The 24,678-nt window shown below is 55.2% G+C and overlaps 4 protein-coding genes and 1 non-coding gene across 5 annotated transcripts; 1 reads left to right on the top strand and 4 right to left on the bottom strand.

The window, feature by feature from the left end:
- Window positions 1–3,495: 3,495 nt before the first annotated feature.
- PUNSTDRAFT_41987 (uncharacterized protein) lies at window positions 3,496–4,888 on the bottom strand (the record flags this gene model as incomplete). The annotated part of the gene is made up of 5 exons (XM_007379838.1): window positions 3,496–3,806; window positions 3,907–4,018; window positions 4,222–4,299; window positions 4,438–4,560; window positions 4,817–4,888. The coding sequence occupies 5 exons, from the start codon at window positions 4,886–4,888 to the stop codon at window positions 3,496–3,498; spliced, it is 696 nt and encodes a 231-aa protein (XP_007379900.1).
- A 4,843-nt stretch (window positions 4,889–9,731) lies between these two features.
- Window positions 9,732–9,825, bottom strand: PUNSTDRAFT_t17. Its single transcript has one exon. It is a non-coding gene; the product is annotated as a tRNA-Gly (tRNA).
- A 1,753-nt stretch (window positions 9,826–11,578) lies between these two features.
- PUNSTDRAFT_124238 (cytochrome P450) lies at window positions 11,579–15,539 on the top strand (the record flags this gene model as incomplete). The annotated part of the gene is made up of 9 exons (XM_007379837.1): window positions 11,579–11,989; window positions 12,070–12,135; window positions 12,256–12,394; window positions 12,867–13,318; window positions 13,707–13,926; window positions 14,023–14,545; window positions 14,635–14,769; window positions 14,860–14,940; window positions 15,118–15,539. The coding sequence occupies 9 exons, from the start codon at window positions 11,579–11,581 to the stop codon at window positions 15,197–15,199; spliced, it is 2,109 nt and encodes a 702-aa protein (XP_007379899.1). The 3' UTR covers window positions 15,200–15,539.
- Window positions 15,540–17,160: 1,621 nt separating this feature from the next.
- PUNSTDRAFT_141073 (uncharacterized protein) lies at window positions 17,161–19,516 on the bottom strand (the record flags this gene model as incomplete). The annotated part of the gene is made up of 5 exons (XM_007379836.1): window positions 17,161–18,040; window positions 18,100–18,434; window positions 18,491–19,188; window positions 19,258–19,308; window positions 19,458–19,516. 5 exons carry the CDS (start codon window positions 19,514–19,516, stop codon window positions 17,450–17,452), a joined length of 1,734 nt encoding a protein of 577 aa, XP_007379898.1. The 3' UTR covers window positions 17,161–17,449.
- A 2,348-nt stretch (window positions 19,517–21,864) lies between these two features.
- Window positions 21,865–24,587, bottom strand: PUNSTDRAFT_60049 (L domain-like protein; the record flags this gene model as incomplete). The annotated part of the gene is made up of 11 exons (XM_007379835.1): window positions 21,865–22,197; window positions 22,264–22,303; window positions 22,500–22,785; window positions 22,852–22,901; window positions 22,956–23,172; window positions 23,223–23,314; window positions 23,365–23,512; window positions 23,572–23,654; window positions 23,707–23,751; window positions 23,829–24,219; window positions 24,269–24,587. The coding sequence occupies 11 exons, from the start codon at window positions 24,585–24,587 to the stop codon at window positions 21,865–21,867; spliced, it is 2,004 nt and encodes a 667-aa protein (XP_007379897.1).
- Window positions 24,588–24,678: the final 91 nt, after the last annotated feature.

Raw genomic sequence — 24,678 nt, 5'->3', positions numbered from 1 at the left:
CAGTGCACACCTGGAGGAAATGTATACATCTGAAGAGATGGGGTACGTTCTGGATCCAGCTCTTCAGTGCAGAGCCAGGGTGCCACAGTACTGTGGCAAAAAAAGTGTTGCCCCGTCTTGCCACATTGCACATTGTACTCACCCGCAACATCAGACAGCTTTTCTGTGTATGATAAGATGGTGCATGATGAGAGTACTCCATGCTACTGTAGTAAGGGAATCATGTTCATGTGTATATGCCACGATTTCCGAGCAATTTTGAGTATTGCCACCCTAGTACACAATGGAGACATCAACAAACAAATGTATTTCTCCCAAACAAGGGCAAGATAGATATTGGAACGGAAGTGCAATGCCTATAGCAAACCCTGGACTCCAGACCACAGGAATTTTCTGGACATGAGACAGTCACCGGCTACTGCATAGACAAAAGGCAACAAGGAAAAGGCATTGAATTGATGATGATCAATGATGACCAACAATACTTGATGGGGCTCATGGGAGTGCATTATCAGTGGAAACTGAACACTTGAGAAGACACATCATCAAACAGATACTTGAGCCAGTTAAGCCCTTTCCAACCCACATAGACAGGCGAGGAAAGGGAAGATTGCCTCAGTCTGAAAGAGACAAAAGCTATTGCACTAAGGGGGAATTGAACCCCTGGCAGGTCAAAATCGCCCATCAAATGGGACATGATAACATATAACAGCACAGGCTCACCCTACAATATCCCAGGTTTCCATTGCAAACCTGAGATGTTTCGTTGCAACCAAACCTGGGCATAGGCATATTGATACAAGGCTTTGTCATTTCTCTCAAAGGTTTTTGCTACAACACACACCAGCACACAACACGAGCACATGAGCACACAACATTTTACTGATCTTCTGCATCACTTGAGTACACGACGGCATGTTTACAAGGCCACTGATCAGGATGCGTCAGATGGTGCAGTCAGTGCAGGCGGGAGGTGTCACTTTTTGAGGCCAGTTCTCCTCATCTTCTTGCTGGTGGTTTCAAGACTCCCTCCGTGTGGAGGTTGAAGGCTGTAGTATTTAGCAAGGTGGGCACATACAACAATACAAGAATACCTCGGGGTGTGACAGTCTGTTTTGTAGGAGTGCCCGCAGGTGCTCGATCTCCAGCCTGTCAGGGCACACCTTCCACACTCGCCTCATGTCCCCATTGTTCCCCTTTTGGTTCCGCTTCTGTCCCATTTTGTTTGCTCCTGCTCCTGCTTCTGCTTCCCTGTTTGGTTACACTCTCCCGCGCCTTCCTAGGCTTCCCACGCACTTCCTTTTGGCATTTCCCCTGTTTCATTCTGTCACTCAGTGCTCCTAGGGCCTCCACGCATTGCGCGGCCTTCCTAGGCTGTTCCACTGGTCGCGTGTTGGGCACCCGAGGACCCTCCTCTTGTCTCATTGGACCATCCCTTGTTTTGCTGATGGATTATTCAGCTACTATATAGTCACCTGTCACACCAGGGAGCAACTCAGACTTGTTCTCTCAGTTGTTTCCCTGCCTTGTGTGATAGGTATGTGTATTTCCTTCATACCTTCATATATATACTCAGTTGCTTCCCTGCCTTGTGCAACAGTGTCTCCGCTGCTGTCCTGAGGGATCCACACTGCTCCTAGGAGGTCCAGTGCATACCCTGACACAGCCTATGTTTCTCAGACTCCGTTTGGTGTTGATCAGAGAGTGAACAGAGGCACTGATTGTCCGAGCAAAGATGCTCGGTCTCCTTGTGCCGTGCATCGAGATCATGTTGCATTTTTGTGACCTGGGAGACAGGAACTGTGAGTAGCGGTGGATGGAATGGACACACTTCTGCCCTGGAAGGCGCTTGCATGAAGCCAGGCACCAACAGAGGTGCGGTCTTGAGCTGTTCATCAAAGTTGATGAGAGGCCATTTCTCTCGGCGGACCCCATGTTCGACTTTGCAGAAGGCGTTGTGGCATTGGCCATCTTTGTCGAGACTCAGGTGTTCACAAATGTCGATCCATCGTAGCTTGCACGTGTTCTTTCTGCAAATGTGTTTCAAAGGACTCTCCTTGCCCTTCTTGGTTGATTATCTGGAGCATTTGCCCTGCATATGCTGCCGCTCAGCAATGAAGACAAGCCTGGGCTCACCTTCCACTCGATGACTGGGCCAATGGTTGCATGAGCGTCTCTGTCAAAGAGGACATATCAAGCTTTTGTGCAACACGGCTTTTGCTCCGAGGCACCGCCGATGTGCTTCTGGATGTTCTTCTTGACTTGGCAACAGCCAAGGCATTGATACCACAGATCCAAAGCAGCAGCAGCAGGTCGCACAGGCTCAGCTTGTTGTCCGAGTGGTGGTTCAGCTGGCGAGGGTGGGAGCATGAGGCTATGATGCTTGTCAGGGTACGCGCTGGGCCTCCTAGGAGCAGCGTGGATCCCTTGAGACAGTGGCAGAGATGCTGTCGCACAAGGCAGGGAAGCAACTGAGCATATATACAAATATACGATGGAAATACACATACCTGTCACACAAGGCAGGGAAGCAACTGAGAGAACAAGTCGGAGTTGCTCCCTGGTGCGACAGTCGGCTATATAGTAGCTGAGTAATCCATCAGCAACGCGAGGGATGGTCCAATGAGAGAGAGGGAGGCTCCTTGGGTGCCCAGCATATGACCAGTGGAACGGCCTAGGAAGGCCGCATGACGCGCAGAGGCCCTAGGAGACCCAAAAGGATAGAAGAATGTATGGGGCTCCTAGGAAACCCAAAAGGATGGAAGCAGCATCTGGGAGCTCCTAGGAAACCTGAAAGGGTAAGAAGAGCGTGTGGGGAATGCGAGGAAACAGGAAAAGACGAGTACTGGAGGTGTGCCATGACAGTGCTTGGTGTGCTTGGTGATGCCATAGACAGGCAGGTGATGGGCAGTGATGATGTGCATGCCTAGTCCGTCAATGGAAAACATATGACACCCACAGCTGGGAACCCGACAGATTGTTTGATGGTCTGTAATCTTCGCAAGGTGGGCCGCAAGATGGGTTTTCAGCTGCGTTGAGTCCGTCCATCTGGGTATGCCATGTCCATCAGCAAAATGGAATGTGTGAGAATATGAAGCCCTCACTGCTTCATCCGAGTTGCCACCCCATGTTCCTCTTCATCAAAGACACACCAGGGACAGAACATCGGTGCATAACACATGCCCCTGCGCAAATATCCATGGAGCTCGAGCTACTTGCTGTCGAACCCCTTGCTGTGATTGTATATCCGTTGACGTGCTGGACAAGTATCGGAGGCTCAGCGCAGTCGATCGCATTGCTGCATGTTGCAAATGCCTCAAATAATTGGTCAAAGTGTTCAGCCTGGTGGCCCTCCCACTCCTCGCTGCTGCCATATATATTGAACCTGACGAGGATTTGGCCAGTGAGCACGGACGTCGCGGCGACATCAACACAAAATGTGTTACCAGCATGAGCAGATGAAACAATACTTGATGTTGACCTTTGAATCCCGGATCACATTGTGAACTTCCTCCAGATGGGCAATCCAGTCGTCGGGGCTTGCACCGCATTTGAGTCCTCGGACAGTCCATTTGCAGCAGCCTCAGAGCATTCTGCTTTGGCGGTGCTTGGCATGGACAAGGACATGGCCAAGAAAGCCATTTTGTGTCGACCATAGATCTTGGTGCTTGCACCCAGCCCACGGACAGCAGTGGGGGCTGCCTGCGTAACACCCGTTGAGCCTGGCAATGGCCATCTCTTGTTTGTGATGTGTGAGGCATGCGTGAATGTGCTGGCCTGGGTAGTAATTGCAACTGAGCATTTTGCTGCAGCCATGCTCAGGATTCCATATCACAAACAGGACACAGAGGCATACGCACGCAAGTGTTTCCTTGCATACCGGACATTTGCCGTCTGTCGTCGGACCTTCTTCTGGATAGTATGTGCTATGGCGTTCCTCTGGGAGCCGGAGGAGAGCATTGATTGAGTTGAGCAGATGTTTGTTGGTGCGGGTTTCGGGTGCATCGGCGATGGTCATCTACACCAATAGGAGAGGATTGGTGAGGACAGCGTTCAAGGCAGCATTGTGGACCATTGTTGTCACATCCAAGACGCGGCTTTGGGAACCGTGGTCGTGGTGTCCAAGCATGCAGTCGTGTCAGCAGAGACCGTGATCGTGGCATCCAAAACCGTCGTTGTGTCGCCAGGAACCGTTATTGTGTTGTAGGCCTGGCTACTCACCGTCTCCTCATGGTTGGGCAAGGCAGGATCGGGTAGGTTGAGGTTCTTGGCAGCCAAGGGGACCATTGTGGAGGATGGCTAGGGTCAAGAATGAGGATACATGTCGATTGGTAAGCGGGGTCGAGGATGTGCCTTGCCCGACAGAACCCGTTCAGAAGCACCTGCAAAATGGGTTTTTCTGGCGCTTGCGAGATACAGATGTTCATGACGGCCCACAAGGCTGTTGTATTGGTTTGTGTGGGCTATGTATGCTGGATCGAGAGCAAGGAGCTCTTTGACAGCATCTTGGGTGGGATCCAAATGGATGAGGGCCTTGAGATTGACCATCTGCTGATGGAACTGGAGAGCAAGGATATGCAGATGAGGGTTTCCGCGATTCAGGCAGTGCAGTGCTGCATGGATCGCTCATCTCATCCCGCTTGTTTCGCATGCTGATGAGCATGGGATCATTGAGCAGTGCTGTGTGGTCCGCAGCGGCCATAATCATAGGCATCTGTGATCGCGGTCAACAAGAGAACAGTCTGTGCACACAGAACACACAATGTAAGGGCTGTGATTCATGTTGCAAGGAGGAAGCAGGAGATGGCGGACTGACCTTCCACCTCTGGAGGGTGCTGTGGTCCTCAGGCTGGGCGAGGAAGAGACTTGACAGGTTGACGATGGTCATTTTGGGCATGTAGCTCCACTGGTGTGACATATGTGAGCAAGTGTGACTGGCCCCAACAGGGCGGCAAAAACGGTGGGCTGGAAGACGCACTGCAGAGGTCTGGGTGGCACAGGCATGCATCATGATCTGATTTCGAGCTTCGGTCACAAGATATCTGGTGAAGTTCTTGCTGGCTGTGCAACGGAACATGTACAAGGTGCATCTGTCTGGACGGGAGGCATGAGAACACATGCAATCAAAAAAGACGTTGGGCGGGGGCTCACTCGAGATGCCTAGATTGCCGTTGCAAAAGTGCTTGAGGTGGGCGTTGTAATCGTCCCAACGCATGGCAAGGTCCTCAGAGACATACCAACCACGCTTGAGGTCATACATGTCATGGCATGCCTCCAGTACTCGTCTTTTCCTGTTTCCCCGCATTCCCCACACGCTCCTTTTACCCTTTCAGGTTTCCTAGGAGCTCCCAGATGCTCCTTCCATCCTTTCGGGTTTCCTAGGAGCCCCATACATTCTTCTATCCTTTTGGGTCTTCTAGGGCCTCCGCACAACATGCAGCCCTCCGTTCCATGGGTCACGTGCCCCTAGGAGCCTCCTCTTCTCTCATTGGACTGTCCCTTGTTTTACTGATGGATTATTCAGCTACTATATAGTCGTCTGTCGCACCAGGGAGCAACTCAGACTTGTTCTCTCAGTTGCTTCCCTGCCTTGTGCGACAGGTATGTGTATTCACCTCGTATCTTTGTATATATTCTCAGTTGCTTCCCTGCCTTGTGTGACAGCGTCTCCGCCACCGTCCCAAGGGATCCACACTGCTCCTAGGAGGTCCAGCGCGTACCCTGACAGTACAGCTCACGCTGGAGGATCGGTTGATTTACCTTTTCTTCATCCCAAGCGAGTTGGATGACGTGGGTGACGGGTTCCTGAGGATGCAGCATCTGTTCAATCTTCGTGATGCCCTTCAAAGCTCCATCAGCGTTATACATGGCCAGATAGGTCCAGAGCGGACAGGCGAGGTGGTTGTCTAGAGACGCAGGATCGACTCGGAGTGCACGCCAAATGTTGTCGTTGTGCCAGCCGCTTTTGAGCAGATGGGTCCATTTGGCGGCCCCAATGAATGGGACATAGGGATCCTGCAGGTTTGGGTGTGACATGATACTGTCAGGTACCCAAACACTGGCCTCGTTCAACCAGTGGTGGGAGGAGCTCTCAACCTTGGCCCCCAGGCACTCCGCAGAGAGGCTTTGCCAGGCAACCGGAGGTGCATAGTTTTCTGATGTGTCCTGAAGTGGTGGCAGCGATTGATGAGCATGTCCTGTTCAAGTGCGATAGAGTCAATGCAGGTTGCCATTGCCTTCTCGTCGCCTGACCCTAGCCGGCAACGCGATATCCTCGATTTGTGCAGATTGGTATATATTACGCGATGAATGAGCAAATGTCGATGAGACCGGAGGCTGGGGTAAAGAACGGAGACGGTTGATGGATATTGACCTCGCGCAGAGGACCGGAGCACGCCCCTGCTCAGCTCTTGGCCCCTCACGCCTTCTGCCCTTTTCTCTCCATGCGCCTGTCCTCTCCTCGTCCTCTTCTCTCCCACCCAGCTCACGCTCCAGGGCATATATACATGAACACGAACCACCAGGGCTTGCGTGGCTCACTGCGCTTCGATCGAGGCAGACATATCACCCAACGACACGCCCTGCCGCGAATCTTGTGCGCGCGAAGAAGACCCAGGGCAGATTTCCCAGCTTCCGTCATCGTCCCGTGCATTGTACTACTCAGTTATATCTTACGACCGCGTTTCGCGATCCTGGCTGACCCTGGTCCTGATCCCATCCATAGCACTCAGAAGCCAAGCCACGCACACACCGCGTAATTGACACGTGCAATTAGTGCTCACAACACCTCCGAATCGTCCGAATGTCCAGCCAGGCTGCTGTGAGCTCTCTCATCCTTCCCGCTTCTTTTGTCCATTCATTCCTTGCTGCTGACAAAAGATCTGTGCATGCCCACAGATCTGCAGGAAGCTCAGCCCGGAAGTGATGAGTCTCGCTGAAGATCAACTTGAAGCCCTCGCGCACAGTTGTGGCCTGTCCATAGATTGCCCGATGAGCCCTCTCTCCCCAACTTCTTCTCCACCACCCTCTCCAGGACTCCGTGCCAAAAGGGTCCGAGTAGAGGTTGGATACCGTGAAGATGACCCACAAGGTGCCTTACATCATGTTATGGCAATACCTTCCTTCGATATTAGTTGCCTGGAGAAGGGATCTCAATATGATGTGGAATGGGCCACTGTGCATTCAAGTGCCGTTGATAATGTAACGGTTGAAGCTGTCGGAATGGTGAGTTCAGAATCAGCTACATCCTCCCATGTTAAGTGACCCTTCTATGCTTCAGTCAGCACAAGGCTCCGCACAGAACTTCAGCAGCATATTGAGACGTGAACTGTTGACTTGTATACGTACTTGGATTGCCAAAAATGGAAGAAGCCTCTGAGGACGAATGCTGGAGACAAATTCTACGGACTGCCATGCCCATGGGCACCAAGGAGATCTTCGTTTCATGCCTCAAAGAGAGACAGGCACACCTGAAGGCAGAGAAGAACCAGCTGAAGGGCCTTCCTGAAATTCAGAACCTTTTGAGAATAGTAGGTGGTCCCATTGAATAACGGCTAGAGCATGTTGTGTTGAATATATGAAACCTATGTTTAGCTCGAGAATGGACAGGATACTGCGAATCCAGGGGCAGCTGAATGGTTGTGGCAGTTTGTTTGGAATGTTCTTTGCCAGAAACACCACTATGGGGACACTAAATCTAAGGTCCACAAAATATTTACCGAGCGCGCACGGCCGATGAGGAATACCCTGCTTCATGTCAAGAAAGCAGTGAAGATGATTGGAGAAGAGGCAATATGGCTCGGCTACAGACAGGAAAGGCTATGTTTGAATCTAAGGCATCCTTCGCTCAAGCCTTAGAGAGTGGTCAGATCCTTCACCATGATGCTATTTGTCTGGAGGAGAACGACTTTCACCTGGTGAAAGCCCCTGATGATAAGAAAGCTGTCGCATACATATTATGGAAGAAGGACAACAATGCAGATACTGCTCCTTGTGAAGACAAGGCGGTATGTGTTGTTGCAGTTACCCTGAGCAGTAGGAGACTAATTTTCCTGATTACAGTTCGGATATGTGGTTTACAACTTTGACCAACTGCTGAATGCGGTCCTCCAAGACGACTGTCAAGATCGGATACGGACAAGGGGTAACGGAGTCGGAGGACCGAAGTCCGAAACGTATATACGTAGAATAGAATGAAATAGAAGGGAGGAACTCAAGAGTGAAGTCGGAGCGGAGTCGGAGACACGTCGGCGTGAAGTCGATAAGTCGGAAGTGTTGGTGGAGTCGAGATCGGATGCGGACCAAGCCTAAGCTCGTGCGCTAGGCTGCTACGCGCTCTGAGTCCGCAGGAGGAATAGAGTGAAGCTTAGTCGATATTCGAACTGACTATCTACGGTACAGTTCGACGGTTTATATGTACAAAAGAGAACAATGGCAAAGTCGGAGAGTCGGAGATCGGAGGCGCCGTTCAGCGCACAAAGGGAACATTCGGAGACGAGATATATCGTATGGAACACAAAGGGAACATATCTACAGAAGAGGCGGAAAGATCGGACCGAAAGATCCGTCGCAAGCGACGGGAAACTAAAGTCTACAAAGGGAAGCTATGATGTCAGACAAAGGGAACAGGAAAACAGGAAAACCGGAGTTGAATCCGTTCAAGATCTGGAACCACCGGGGCGTTGAGCCGCCGGTGGCCCGGCGCATGTGATAGGCGTATCCCGCCTTCGACCGAAACGGGAAAGTCGGGATCGGCGTCGGTGAAGGAGTCGGTGAAGGGTCGGAGATCGGATTGGAGAAGATCGGCGTAGATCGGTGACGATCGGCGGAGCGGATTGGCGTAGGTCGGTCTGGATCGACACGTGACAACGACATCGTACAAGCACTCAAGGACAGTAACATGTACTGTTCGCTTGCTAATCAATATAGCACCGCTATGGCACGCTCAGACAAAAAGGCAGCTATGGCCTAATGACAAAGGCCCAGAATTCTGTGCATCAGACAAACAATGCACCCTACATCCCAGCGGACAGACTATCTAGTCATACCGGGCTCTTTGACCCTGCAGCACCCCAGTTACGGCTGCCATTACGTGTGGGTGAAACTTTAATGGGTATGTCACAAAGTTGGGATTATCATATTACTACTGAGCATTTGCATAGTCCAGCAAGCAGTCAACTTTATGCTGCTGGAAGCTTTTATGCCACATCAGGCCAAGATCATGATGGTAAACAGATTTTCAACTTTTATTGGTCTATGATTTTTTTAACAACTCCCTAGACCAAAACCAGAGAAAGCCATTCATTAAATGCATTGGGATAAGAGCAAAGTGGTAGACTATTGTGTTCATTGGAAATACAAAATTAAAGGTCCACAGTGAGTGCCTGGGCGTGTAATTGTATTTGGCAATGGGTGTGAAGAGAGGTTATAATTGGGCCACTGTGCAGGCCAGGCTGACTGCTGGTGTGGACAAAGAACATAGTTGATCTTGCTCTTGGGCACAGGCCGGTGCCTTCCCAAGCTCGACACAACCCAAAAGCTTTGAGAATCTTGGTTGCAGTGCCACCAATCCCAGTGTTGGAATTATCATTCTTGATTTCATGGCTGATCAGCAGACAGTACGGTGAGATGACGATGGAACGGTGAAAGAAACAGAGAATACCACCACATAGGTCATGGGAAGAGGTAAGGGCGTCAAGAACTGAGAAATGTTGCACCAAAGCAAAAGTTATTGCATTAAGGGGGAATCGAACCCCCGGCGGGTCGAATTCGTCCATTGAACGGATTCGCTGGCAACGACCCAGGTTACCACTACCCCATTAATGCTTATTTAGGACTTCGCAAATAGCGTACATGTTTTATCATTGCTGAAAACATCAATAACCGCAAACAAAACTTGCAGATGGGAGCCTGAGGCAGCCGGCTGGACAGTGAAGTTTTGATTTTCATCGATGTACAGTGATGTCATCAATATACCGATACAGTACATGCGAGAAACGAGATACTCCCTGTATCTCGCAAGGTCGCGTGTGGTCCGCCGGTGATCGGTGCGTCGAAAAAGAGGGACTATTGACACCTTAAGCAGCCTTCATATGTGCATCGCCGACGATTGCAGGTTCCATATAACACCAGCGGTGACTGCGTGGTGGTCGTACTTATGGCGGCAAAGGTTCGGCGTGTTAAGCCCGTGCGAGATGATCCTCACGAGTGGTTTCATCTGTTCTTGGCCGGAAAACAAGGCAAGGCAAGATATGTCCTTGACGGGATCAATCGGTTGCTTGCATGCAGAAAGGAAACGGGGCGATGTAAACAGCTCGAAGCGCGAGCGGCGAGGGAACACAGTAGATTGGACGCCATCCGTGAAAGCCCCCATAAGGACAAAATTCACCATGATCCGGAGCCGACCGCGTTTCCCAAGGATGAGTACGAGTCGCGCCGGCACTGACAGCAGAGAGGGACGAATCTGTACCGTTTATGGCAAGAGTGAATGCTTTTAAGATGGTGCATCGATACATACGACCCGCCTCTGGCAGAGACGATGAACTCGTCTCGTCCAAGAATGCGGGCGGCGACATTTCCAAGATCAGGATGCCTGGATCCAACATCGCGTGGCATTGACGATTCAAGTACCGAACGTGCGCGGCGAAGAGTCGGAGTGGGCCACCGAACGGGACACCGGAGATGGTGGAAATGAGCGCCGGCGACACATCGATATCAGACTTAACCATAGACAGCTGTCTCGTAGAACGCATGAGAACCGGAGAACGCGCCCCGGACGCCACCCAGAGCATCCACTCCCACCGATGTGCCGACGAAGATCGTTGATGCGCGGGAGGCAGGCCACGGCACAGCGCCCGAGTTGGCCAGGATCGCGAGATGCCCGCCGCGGGGACAGCGAGGTTAAAGACGGCGATGGGTCGGGTGTACCGGCCTTGAGCCCATTTGCGCCCGCTGAGATTGCGCTCGGTGATGACGGCCCTGAGACTCTGAGCCCAGATTTGGTTCTGCCCCGCAAAAGGGTATGCAAGAAGCGCGACCGATGAGCGTGGGGACCAGCACGAACAGGCGCATCCAGCTACCATCGAGCGCGTCAGCTGGAGAAACAAATACCTGCTTGGCAGGAATCCATCGCAAAAAGAATGCTGAAGAACAGCGCAGGTTGTCGCCCAGAGCGCTGGTATCAAAGCCCTGTTGCCAGTGGTGTGAGAGAGGATGAGCAGCGACGTAGATCATTGTGATTGGCTCGGATAACCATCCAATGAGCGCTCACGGCAAAGAGAGTAGCTTTCTTCGAGTAATGCGCGCTACCTAGCAAGACAAAGTGGCCAGTGAGCGGAAAGCGGAAGCGCATTTGGAGCCGCCGGTTAGCGTCGACGTCACGGAAGTTGTCGAGCGGCGGCCGGCGGGCAGTTGGAGGGCGGGTGGCGTGGGAGATGCAGATGTCCGGGATGCCCGCCTCCGCCCTGCGATCGTCAAGCTACCGTTCGCCCGACATGGCCGTTGCTTATAGCCCCCCGCCTTCCAGCGAACATTCCTCGTCAACCCCGACATCCCTGACCCTGTGGCCGACACGACTACCATGTACGGAACACTCGCGCTACTCGCGCTGGCCGCCCTGACTATTCGACACACTCTGCAACCATTCCTGCTCTTGCTCATCCGACAGGCCCGTTCACCTCTTAAGAACCTGCGCGGACCGCCCTCGTCTTCGTTCTTTCTGGGCAACCTCGCGGAAATGCATGACCAGGAGAACACCAATCTCGTACCTCGCTGGACCGCGTCGTATGGTAGCGCCTTTGTTTACCGAGGGTTCATCGGAGGCTGCAGGCTCATGCTAACCGACGAGCGTGCGGTGGCGCACGTCCTCGGCAATGCGTATCAATATCCCAAACCCGACTTTGTGCGGGATAGTTTGGCAACAATGGCCGCAGGTCACGAAGGACTGTTAACGGTGGAGGACGAAACACATCGGAGACAGCGAAAGATCATAGTATGTGCACCAGTGCTGATCGTCGTCCGCCTATCTTCACCCTCACATGCCGTCCTGTGTGTGGGCTAACAGCTCCACAGAACCCCGCCTTCTCGTCCTCCTCTATCAAAGCCGTAACGCCCATATTCTGGGACAAGGCAATACAGGTGCATGCTCCATCTCATCTTCTTTCCTACGAAGGCTGTCGTGACAGCTCTTCCTATTCTGTTTGTCATGTCGGATAAGGATGCAGCGTCAGCTGACGGGATCGTTTATCCCTTTTTCAGCTCCGTGATATCTGGGCGACCCTTGCTTCCGAACCCCAGGAATTGACGTCAGCTCCCCATGTCTCTCCACGAAAACGTCCCAGGACGGACGTCTTGGTGTGGTTGACGCGTGCTACTTTGGACGTGATCGGTTTAGCCGGTGGGTGTCAGAACCGTGCCTTGCCCTTTTTACGTTACGACTTTTGCTCTCATCTCACTTCGTCGAATTCGTACGCCCCGCTCCTTTGCAGACTCGTCTTGATGGGTCGCGAACCTTGTACCCCATCCTGATCTGTTCGGTGCACGCACCTTACGTGACGCGCGGTTTGGACCTGCCGACCGCAATTCTGCGTGCGGTGCACACGAGGAGCCCCAATCAACCACTTGTGGCGGCTTCCACACGACTCAGGGTCAATGCATTGCATGCTCCAGGGACGAACTTTCGTCTTGGGTTGGCCGTTTCATGCTCCGATCGTGCGTGTCCTTGGAGGCGTTGCGTCTCATTTGTGACCCGCGAGACTGCCGCAGGCATCTTCGTTCCTTCTAGGCACATACGTGCGCGATTCCTGCATCGTTTCCTCTTTGATCGTGATAACGAGAAGGTACACTGGTTTCTGACCTGAGTGGTGTAGGTTTCGGCTACACCTTCGATGCCCTTGCGTCCGCCGCGCCGTCCACGTCACCTCAACACCATCCCTTTCTTGCGTCGCGTGAAGAAATGCGGGCGCGACCTCGACGGCGGTTCACGCGAGCGGCATCAGAAGAAGAACACTTCCCTCCGTCGCAGCCGTTTTCGCCCCTGTCCGCCACATTTTCCCGCTCGCCAAAATCGCCCAAAAGTCCAAAGTCGGCGCACTCTACCTCCCGGCGGGCGATCACGATTCATTCGCCCCGCTTGCCCACAGACAAGGAGGCGTTGGCCGAATCCCCTGACGCCGCATGCCGGGATTCGCAACCAGCAGAGGAGGGCGAAGAGGTGCACGAGAACGAGCTCGCACGTGCGTTCAGCATCATATTCAGCACCGCGCGCAAGTTCCGCGCGATCACCATCCTCCAAGCGTGGTTTCCATTCTTGCGGAGATTCGTGAGTTGTCCGTTCATCTTTCGATCTTAGTCTTGCGCCTCCGTCTCGTATTGATATGTGGCGTGAACCGAGCACACGCTCATTGTTTCGGTGGGCTTTGACTCTCGGCGGTCGACGGCAGGAAGCAGAAGCGTAGTCTCGGGACTGCATTGTTTGATGGAAGCGCGTTCAATAGGACCTGCCCGTTCTTTATGGAGGCGGTAGCCATTCGGCATAGACATGCCACTTCTATCTTCGCATTGACGCCGTTATCCGTCTCCGATGTATTTTGGAACTCGTCAACGCGTTCCTCCTAATCCTTCTTGTCTCTTCTACGTGCCTTTTGTCCCCATCCTGATACGAATGCATCCACGAGATACCAAAACTGATGACGATCGTTTCACCACAGAAACGGAACAGCGCTGCCATCCAGGAAGCCCACGCGATATTAGACCGCATTGGGAACGAGCTCATCCAAGAAAGAACCATGGCCGTCGAAGCCGAGAAGCGTGCCGCTGCCGGGCCGGCGACACATCCAGCTTCGTCTGGGTCACATCGAGATCCTGCAGCTGAATCGAGCGGGGTCGAGGGCGACAAGACACGGGGACGGGACCTGCTGAGTGTGCTCAGTGAGTTCCTCCTGAATATGTAACAAAGCATATGTGATGCCGAGCGCTGATGTTGTGGTGTTTGTTTTGCGTTCTTTATTTTGCGTTCGTGTGTAGTTCGGTCAAATTTGGCTGAGAGCCCCGAGCAGCGTCTCTCGCGGCAAGAGGTGCTTTGCCAAATATCCACCTTCATCGCCGCGGGGCATGAGACCACCAGCAACGCGTTGTCGTGGACTCTATATGCACTCGCACGCGATCTCAGAGTTCAAAGTAGATTACGTGCGGAGCTGAGAACCGTTCGGCTGACTGCCGACTCGACTCCCGCATCCCCTACCACTCCTTCGAGCGCGAGACTTGGCCCACATCTGCCGCCACTTTCGCCGTCACTAACTACCGAGATTCTCGCGCTCCCTTACCTCGACGGCGTCGTACGCGAGTCGCTTCGATTACATGCCCCGATATCATCGACAATGCGCGTCTGCGCCGCGGACGACGTCATCCCTGTTCTCGAGCCGTTCGTCGACAAGCACGGGAGGACGAAGACAGCGATCGAGGTGAAGAAGCACGACATCGTCAGCATACCCATACAGGCGATCAATAGGAGCGAGCGGACGTGGGGCCCCGACGCGGGCGAATTCAGGTAAGCCGCCGGAGTCTGCCCGCTCTATCTGGCACCAATACCAGAGCGATCGCTGTATTCTGATCGCCGTATATTTACGTATTGCCTAGACCCGAGCGGTGGGACGACGTACCTGATGCAGCAAAAGCTGTCCCAGGACTCTACGCACACCTGTTAACCTTCCTCAACGGCAACCCTCTGAACGGAAACCGTGCATGTATCGGATGGAAGTTTGCTCTCACCGAGTACGTGCCTCCGCTAAAGGTTATATCACCCTGTTTGGTACTTGCGTGCTCACGATTCGTTTGGATTCATGTCTGTTGTTGCCTCGGCAGAATCAAGGTGTTTCTTTACGTGCTCCTCCGGGATCTGGAGTTCTCGATCGATCCAGCCATGGTCATCGAGAAGAAAGTAAAGTCAGTGGCACCGTCATCGCTCCATTCGGCCGGTTCGCTCATCGGTCTCCGCTTTTTGCCGCGTGCAATCGTTTCGATGCGCATACGTTCTACATCCGATTTCTGTTCCGTGATGAAACCATATGGCTGCATCGCCGTTCGTCCGTTTCTTCATTCATCTCTTTCTAACACCAATAGCGTCGTCACTCGGCCCTTCGTGAAATCAGAGCCCGAGCTCGGTAACCAGATGCCTTTGAACATCCGCAGGGTCTCGCCATAGCCTGAGGGATCCGTTCGATCCACGTTCAGCACAGCCCCAGCCCCCCTTCCGTACCCGGACCAAGCACCAAACCGATGTGCATCCCCATGCAGGTATACCGTCGGCGGAGTTGGTCCTCCGCACATCAACCACTCTCCCCTACCAAGAATACCACGACCACACCTCATTCCCGCTCTGCTCGGCCATTTCGAGTCCCTCGGTCTCGAATAGCCTATCCAGCTACCTTGCGGTCCAATCGGGCCGTTTCTTCCCTTCGCACATGATTGGTCCACTCAACACTCCCGTCCAATCCCGTTCCGTCCGTCTTCCTATTGGACGCTGCACGCCCCCACCCTATCTTTCGCCTCTCGTCATACCGCACATAAATCTGTATTGCTGTCCCCGTCCCGTTGTTGTGCTATCGTAGCCACGTATTTATCTCTCTATAGCTTTTCGCGCATTTCTCCCGTGTGATGGTGGCGCCGCTGGGATCGTCTAAAGCCGAAGGGGAGGGAACCGCGGTTCCCGAGGCTGTTCGGCTCTCGTTCCCTTGGTGGACGATCGTGATGCGAAAAGCGAGTAAAAGAGCCACATTTGATCGTCGTACGGTACGAAAAGCAATTCGGCCGCCACGCGCGGTGGTGAGTATATATCAAACGCATTAACGGGGGAGGCGGATGAGACCTTCAATTTAAACCTACGTTACGCAATTTTCGTTCGTTTCACCCAAAGCAAATCGCCGTTCGGTCGGGGGGGGGGGGGGGACCAATCTGCGTTCCTTCATTTTGCGCGCGCATATATACGGGCGGCGACGGGGATGAGATAAACAGTAAAGTACATAATCATCACGGATTACGTGGGAAGAACGAAGCCGCAAGAAGAACGGGTGCGCGCGCGCGGAACGGACCCGTTCGAGCTGGTGCGGTCCAGAGAGCCGGATCCGGCTCCGCTCGGCTTGTAGGAGACGGTCGGGCGCTTAATGAATCGAACTCGGAACCCCCGCCGCCCCTGCCCGCGCGCGCGAGGAGACCATCGAGATTTGCGCTCGAGCTGCGCATTACGCCCGCACCTTCTAGCACCCGTATTATATACTTATGTACGCGCCAGAAGCCGCGCGGGCTTCTTCATTTTTTCATCGAAACGAACACACCGCGTTCTCCGTCCGCCCCTCTTCTTACGCAATACGCAAACGTTGAACGTTTTTTCCCTTTTGTTTGGTTGCAAGTAGTAATGAGTAATTAGTCTTGCGGAAGGGCCGGGACGGAGCGACGGAAGAGGGTATATTACGCAACGTGGATCAGACGGCGAAGCCTCCCGCAATCCCGATCCCAATATCCTAATCCGGGTCAGATCCGGGCGAAATAACCGCGAGCGGAGGCGGGGCCTCGGCCACGCCGATCCCCTCTTTTTGTTGCGTGCGCGTGTTGTTGTTCCAGATGGACATCAAACGCGAACGCTTGCGGTAGTCGTCATGCATCAGAGAGAGAAGAAAAATACGCAGAACACGTACCATTACACCCCACGGAGTAACGCGCCACCCGCTCGCGCTCTCACTCCAAGAAAGATGTTGCTTTGCGCGGAGGAGGGTACAGTATCGCTATAGTGATTACGGCTCTAAGGTGCTATGTATGTACGCTAATTGATGCGGGTGATGGTCGTACAAATTAATGCAGTGCGAGAGGAAAGAGACGGAGGGAGAGCAAGAACGACGATCCGATACGAGAGAGAGAGAAAGGGAGGCGAACAAGGACACCGCGGTACCCCATGACCCGAGAGAAGGCGAAGGCCGGGTCGATAATTGCAGAAGCCGGTGAGTTAATTGAGAAAGGAAGCGGCGGCCCGGGACCCCTCACCCAGATCTTGGATAAGGACACCACGGCGTAACGCAGAGGAAAACGGGACGGAGTGAGGTGATGCTGATGGTACAAACAGATGGGAAAAAGCGATCGAGTGGAGAAGAGAAGAAGGTGGGGGGAGGGGGAGGGAATGCGCGATCCGGGAAGTAAAGTGAAAGACCGATCCTAGTCTAGCCATAAAAGCTAAGAAAGAGAGAAAAAGTCCAAGAAAGCTATAGTTCATGGTTCCGTTCCCGTGGATGATGATGCTGAGAGCAAGAAGAAGGCGGACGAACATCCGTTGCGTGCATATGCGTCCACGGATGAGGGAGTCAATTTTACAATGCTGCCCTATCCGTCTGGGTCGATTACGAGAGGGTGGGTGGCGTTAATTTATTTTAACCGTGGCGAGGCGGGCGAGCGATAAGTCGTCGAATCATTGCGGCGTCGTGTACCCGTTCCCGGGCTGTGGAGAGGCCGTATGTGAGCCACCGTAGTAGCGCGCGTCGCCGTTTTGCTCCTGCGTTGGCGGCGTCGCCGAGTCGTGGTTCGCCGTCGCGGGGGCGGGCTGCGACCTGTACGCCGAAGGCGCATACAACGCCTGCATGGAGCCGGAGATGCCCGCGCTGAAGGGGCCGCCTGCGAGGGATGGCGGGGCTGACATGGGGATCCCGGACGATACGTAGCCTCCTGCCGCATGCGGATGACCATGTGCCCCGGGGTACGTGAGGCGATAGCCGGAATACTCCATCGATCCGTAACCTCCATGGGCCGTCCTGGGCATGCTCAGCCGAAGATAGTCCGCGGCTCCAGCGTGCGCCGAATGCGGATGCCCATATATCGCACCCATCGACGACGGGTGGTAGAGCTGCATAGAGTCTGAGCCCACAGACGTTGGCATGCTCGCGCGTCGGGCGTTCGCCACGAGAGTCGAGGTCATGGAAGCGGCGCGGCCAGCGGCATAGGGCGCAGTCGTGGTGGGGGCTTGGGCAGCGCGTTGGGCTGGAGCAAGGATGCGTCGGCGAGCCTGTAAACGGGGATAATCCATGAATATATGCGCGTAAAAATTCGGCTTCAGGTCCTCACGTTAATCATCCAGTTGGAAACCTGAGACATGCTCAGGCCCGTAGCGTGGCAGAGTTGTTTCTTCTCTTCCTCGCTGGGATACGGGTGGTCTGAATGGCGGTGGAGCCAATCCTTGAGATAATCGGTGACGGGTTTCGGCAGCTTTCCTCGCTTGCGAGGCGCCCGCTCGACGAGGTTACTGGGGACGATAGGAACCGCGGGTTGGATCGACGGCGAGTCATGGTTCGCGGACGACTGGTCGCCGTGGTTGGACGTGTGGCTGCTCACCGCAATCGAAGGAATCGGCGTCGACGGGTAGGACCCGGGGTGAGTCTCGGGCGAGAGGGAGTAATCTGCTAGGGTGAAGGGCTCGCGGGTCAATCACTTGGCGAGAAAGCGGGACGGTACTGACCCGTCGCGGACGTGGTCGAATACCTCCTGTCCTGGGCAGTGAGGCGGGCGATACCGGCGAACATGTCGACCGGACCGTGATGCCGAACGGATTCCTCGTATTTTTCGGATGGCTCGTTGGGCGTGGAGCTCGGCCGCGAGATGGCGCTGGCGGGCCAGCCGGAAGACGGCGTGGTACCCGCCGAATACCCGTATCCGTAGTACGACGACGACGAGCCGGTGGTCGCGCTGTAAGGAGAGGAGGTATATGCGCCGTTGGGCGAGAGGTGGGTGTTGACGCGCGGCCGGCCGTCCTGGCTCTGCTCGGCAGGCGGCGGCGGGAACTGGTAGGTGTTCAACTGCGAGGCCGGGGCGCTGCGCGCCGACTCGACCGTATATTGCGGCCCGCCGCGATTGGCGCGCGCGTCGTCGGGCGAGGCGCGGCGGTACGAGTCGCCGAAGGAGCAGATGGACGGCAGCTGGACCTTGCCGCTGGCGTCCGGGTCGCTGGTGGGGTAGGGCGGCTGCTCGGCGGCGACGGCGGCCGCGAGATCGGCGTCGGTGCGGGGCCGCTTGTAGTCGGATTGGGGCGAGCCGACGTCGGAGGGCGAGGCGGCGCGCTTGTTGTGGGCGGAGGAGAGCTCCGAGTCGACGGAGGAGGCGGAGGCGGACATGCGTCGGGATGCGTAGTCGACGTGGAGGCGGTCGATGTCGGGCGTGCTGTTGACATGAGCGATCGGACGGTGAGCTGGACGAAGTTTTACACGGGTGGGTTCGACGACGACGTACATGGCCGTGGCGGACGTGGGGTCGTACAGGTCAAGGCCGGTCTTGCTGGGCCTGGCAAGAGGCAAGACAAGCGCGTCAGTCAAACCAAACGCGAGCAGCGAGCGGATGCGGAGCGGGTTTTGAACAAGACGTCAAACATTGACACCTGTCATCCCGGGTAGCCGGGGGAGGGGGAGATCGACCGAGTTCGAGACACTGACCGGAACAGCTTGAAGTCGAGCTCGGGGATGTCGCGCGGGAGGACTGCAGAGTCGATCATCGAGGATTGGCAGACGAGGACGGGAAGGGTGTAGCGCAGCTCAGGTGACGAGCGGATCGTCCGTATTTAATGTGCGCACAAGCAGCCGGTGGGAACACGGTCTTCTTGCACGCCCTCGGATGTTGGCGCTGGATATTAAACAGATTACCACTTCCGTGGGCCCGAATCATCATCTATCACCTCTGCCCATACCCCCCAAACAATCCCCTTCCCATCAGCAATCTACCCGGATATGGTCAAATCTGCGCCTTTTCGGACACATGCCTGCCCACCAAAGTTTCTCTCATTTCCGGGGCAATCCAAACCCCATTTTGCGCCACTCGCCAGCCAGCCCCCGATCGCGCGCCAATCGCAGGTCCCGTCCGGTTTTGTATACTCGAGCCAGCGAGGAAGAACCCGAGGAAAATAAACCCACCGAAATTCCCGTCAACGGTCACGGCCGCGCGCTGCGAAAACCCGCCGACCTTACGTACCCGATTCAGACTCCGCGACCGCTCTGCCGCGCCCCCCTCTCCCTCCCAAATCTCGCGCGCGCCATCTGCCGCAGCACCGCCCGCCCCCGGTCGGCTTCCACGTTCGTAGCACTTGATCTACAGGCCGGGTGCCGTGTATCAAAGATGCACCTGATGCCAGAAGCTGTTGCAACCTCCCCCCGTTGCCGCTCATGCGCTCATCGCTCCGCACGAACGGTGCGCATGATCGACGACGCGAACCCGCGCGTTTTGATAACGCGAGGAAATTCCCGTAGCTTAGTAGTACGTAGTAGGTAGTGTATTATCGCGCAGTAAGGTCCGTGCCGCCCCGACCGACCGACCGACCCGGCGCGCTTTGTTGCGCATTAGGCCGCGGCGCCGGTCCCTCTGAGCTCCGGGTCGTCGCATACGCCGGACCTAGAGCCCATTCCAGCGCGCTTCCCACCCCTCTCTCGCCCGTATCTCTCTTCGAGTCGGGCGCAGTCATTAATAGCATTACACCCCGCCCCTTCTCGCCATCATTCCTCGCCCACTGTCTTCAGCTTCGTTGTCCGCCGCGCCCATACGGCACCCCTAACGACCTCCTGCGAGCGAAGCGATGCCCCTCGCGATCCGCCGCGAGGTCAGACCGGCGCCACAAGGCTCGGTTTTTTTCCACACCCCGTCAGCGCCCTATCTCGCGCGCGCTGAGAGAGCGAGAAAGAGAGCGAGCGAGCGAGAGAGCTCTGTATTGATCTCCGCCCTTTCCCCGGGCCTGCGATAGGGCCTCGGCTTCCATAAAGACAAAACACCGTCCCAAAGCGACATCAGGGGGATCAGGCACCGCCGGGGAGATCAGGGGCAGGAACGGGAACGTGCCTGACCATCACAACGCTCGCGGCAGCTTAACCTCTTCGTTCCCAGCTACTTATGTACAGTATATGCATCCGCTGCAGGCGCTCTCTGTACCAGATAGACTGTCGTCATCTGAGCGCGCCGATGGGCCTATGCGCACGACCGCGCTCTTCCATCCACCCCTGGAACCCCTGGCGCCACCACGGTCACCGCGGAACGGAACGTCCATCAACCTCCCAACCATGGCCCTCTTCCCCAGGCGGATGTGCCTCTCATCCCTACGCGTTCCAGGAGCTGCAGGAGGAGGGCGTTGATATCGATGCCTACGGCAAACTCCACCACAGGGCGATGAACCTGCAAACGCCCCGTGGCATCAACCGCACACACACGTCCTGACACGGAAGCACCCTCCCCGCCGAACGATAGCAAGCTGATACCAGTGAGAGAGAAGCTCCATGAGTACTGTCCCATACCAAGACGCCCTCTCGCCAGCGGACCCGGGAGATCCCCTTGCGCAAAGCGGGATGGGCGCCCGCCCGCGATCGTCGGAAGTTCCGGTGCATGTCACGACGCCCGTCATTCGTGATAGAAACTGTCGGCGGATGATGACCGGCCAATTCTACCGCAACCAAACTTTATTATTCCCCCCACCCTGCGCGCAAGGCCAGGACTTTTTGTCACATGGAGTGGGAGATATAGTACACCCCGCGAACCGCGCCCACGTTCCGTGATTGTTGATCACTTTACTGATTAATACGCTCGTCGCGTCTTTCTTTCCTCACACATCCATAGCTTCCTCATCGCAAATCCGGGCCATCCAATCAATGCTGTACGCAAAGATACGAGTCAGACGTTTAACAGTCGAGATTCTATAGCGAGGACAAAACAAAGCAACAGGACAGCAAAACATAGATAGCCTAGAGAGTCAACGATGCGATGCGGTGCGACGAGCGATATGAATAGAAATGGGAGTTGTCGAGTATGATGCAGTTAACGCGGTCCATCCTTGTTTCTCTCAAGCGTCCCTCTCTTTTTGACAGGTCAGCTTGATCCTCCGAGCTCCGGCGGTGGCTTGCCGTTGCGCGTCTTGGCCATGATGGCGACGAGCACCCGCTCGGCCTTGTCCTTCTCCTTCCCGGTGACTTGCACCCCGTCCAGCATCCGGATCTGGCTGCACGCCCGCATGATGAGCCCCCGATAGGCCAGTCGGCCCAGGTAGGACTCGTCCGGTAAATCGCGTCTAAACTTGGCGTCCAGCTCCTGCCACGAGTTCCAGAGTTTCTCCCTCCCCTCCTCCGCCGACGCCGCCACCGCCGCACCGGTGGTATGGGTGGTGCCCCTCCCTCCTCCTCCTCTCGTTCCTGCAGGGCCATCCTCCCCGTCGTCCTGCCTCCGATCTCCTCGCTCCGATGGCTGCAATGCGCCTGGGACGTCTCTTACTATAAGCGGAAGGTACCACCCTAACGTGCACGGATTCATCCTGGGAAAAAGCGAGGCGTGTCAGCAAATACGATCGTCCCCTTCTCCGTGGGCACTTTGATGAGAGAAAGAGTCGTTGACGGGCGTCGCGACTCGAGCGAACCGCGCCCCCCTCCCATTCAAACACAGCGCCTCCGCCTTCCCCGCGGGACCGGCTGCGGGCGGAAGGCGAACCATCCCATCGCTCGCTCACTCACCTAAAGTCGAGCATTTCCACTTCCGGCATCCCTCTGACACACCGGACGAGCGCCTTCGTCCCCTTGAGTCTAGAGCCGATCACCGTGAGCTTCTTGAGCCTACTGAGCCCCCGAAGCGGCGCGATGCCTTCGTCGTCGAGGAAGTTGTAGTTGAGGTTCAGCACCCGAAGGTTCGGTACGAGACGCGCCATGTCCCCGACGAGCGAGGTCAGCCGACAGGCGGCGAGCTCGAGGTAGATCAGGTTGTAGCACGGCTCCGTGAGGAAACCGGCGTCCATCCGGTTTCCTGCGGAGCGCAGTAACGTGAGTCGGGTACACGGTCCATTATGCTCGGGCATTCTCGATGACGCACCCGAAAGGTACAACCGCTTCACGTCACGAATGTCGTGCATGTCCACACGCCTATTCAGCCGATCAGCACGGGCCGTTCGCGGCGAAGCGTGGTATCGCGCTCACAGTCCCTTCCCAGCTTGGTTCCGAAGGCTCAGATTCTCCAATTTGGTCAGCTTGTGCGCCTTGGCGAGCTTGCGGAGGTCGTTATTATCGGCGTACAGGGTGCGCACATTGTGGAAGGGCGCGCATCCTAGGACTTGAAGCTTGTTGTTGCTCACACGGAGTATACGTAAGCGGGGCATGGGTTCCTCGCATTCGAGCTCAGTGAGGAGGTTGTTATCTTGGGCCCCATCAGATAGATGAAAGATGGGATACTCGGAAAGGGCTCACCAAGGTTGAGGGAGATCAGCGCGGATAACGTCGATAGTTCCGTGATGTGGTCCACCCGGTTATGGCTCAGGTTCAACATCTCCAGCCGGTTCCTGAGCACGATTGTCAACATCGCATCGAGGTCCGGATCCAGTTCTCCTACCATCTGTATTCGGAGAAATCGATCTCGCTTATCCGGTTGTTCTGAACGCTGAGTTTAACCAGCCCGTCCAATCGTTGCAGGCCGTCGAATGAGGTGATCTGGTTCCCGTCAGCTCGAAGCTCGCGGAGGTGACGCAGGCACGCCAATTCTGCACCAGAAAATGCGTTGGACAGATCCAGACCATGATCAAGGCTAAATACAACTTACGTCGCAGCGAGTCAATGTTGTTGCGGCTGATATCCAGGTTCTCGAGATTGAGTAGATGATTGAACGACGTCAAACTGGTTAACCTGCACAGACCAGTTCATTGCGCGGTCCAACAATGATGCCGTTTGAACCTACTGATTCGATGCCACAGTCAGGGTCCGCACGGTTTTAGGCACTCCACTGAGATAGGATAGCTGGTTCAAGTTTCTACGGGCGGTGAGTCTGTGAGTTATGACAAGACCGCAATAACAACTCACAGCGAGAGCGAGTCGAGTTTTGGGAGGAATTCCTTCAGCCTGGCAACGCTGTCCACATTCCTTCGGCTCAGATCGATGCAACTCAGCTCTTCCCAGTAAGGTTCGAACGGTTGGACGTCGGTGATGACCTGTACCAGCTTGTCATGGCTCACGGCGAACGAACATTCCGTCAGAAATGTGGCGTTCGCTTTCGACTCGTTGACTTGGGACTTCTGCAACGGCGAACCATGACTCTGAGAGAACACTCGTCGAGAAACGTCACCGTTGACTCTGGCGGATACCGTGCTGGCAACCTTGGAAGGGCTTGTGCTTGGCCGACGGGCACTCAACGGCTGCAGTTGGGGTAGGGGAGGTCGGCCTGTGTCTTTCGAAGGGGACTCATCCTCAAAGCCTGCCACACTGTTTGAGAATATGCGGAAAGGACTCAGTGTCTCACTCACTGGTATCGTCCTCTTCAAGACCCTGCATCAGGTTTTCGATCCGCTTTGACCTCGCGCTCGGCACGAACACATCCCCGTTGCCCAAGTCCACGGACAGGTTGGATAACTCTTCACCAGTGAGCTCAGCGCTGGCATCGATCTCCTCAGCATCAACGATAGGCCCGTCACGCTTGCCGTCAGAGAAGCTAACACTCCGGTGGTGCACGAGTCGACTTTGAGGAGTCTGATAACGGCTACGGCTCGGATCCTTCAGCGCAGACACGGGCGTAGTACTTGTCGCGCGCCCGGCAGGACTCGGCGTGAAAGTCACCTTCGGCATTGCCATACCGCTTTTGGGCCAGGTGGAACTGCTCCAAGTGCCTATGGGATTCTGCTTGACACCGTCGACACCATCTTCGACTACTTCGAAC

Source organism: Punctularia strigosozonata (genome assembly GCF_000264995.1).
Source record: "Punctularia strigosozonata HHB-11173 SS5 unplaced genomic scaffold PUNSTscaffold_2, whole genome shotgun sequence".
Lineage (NCBI taxonomy): Eukaryota > Fungi > Basidiomycota > Agaricomycetes > Corticiales > Punctulariaceae > Punctularia > Punctularia strigosozonata.
This window is presented reverse-complemented; position numbering and strand designations above follow the sequence as displayed.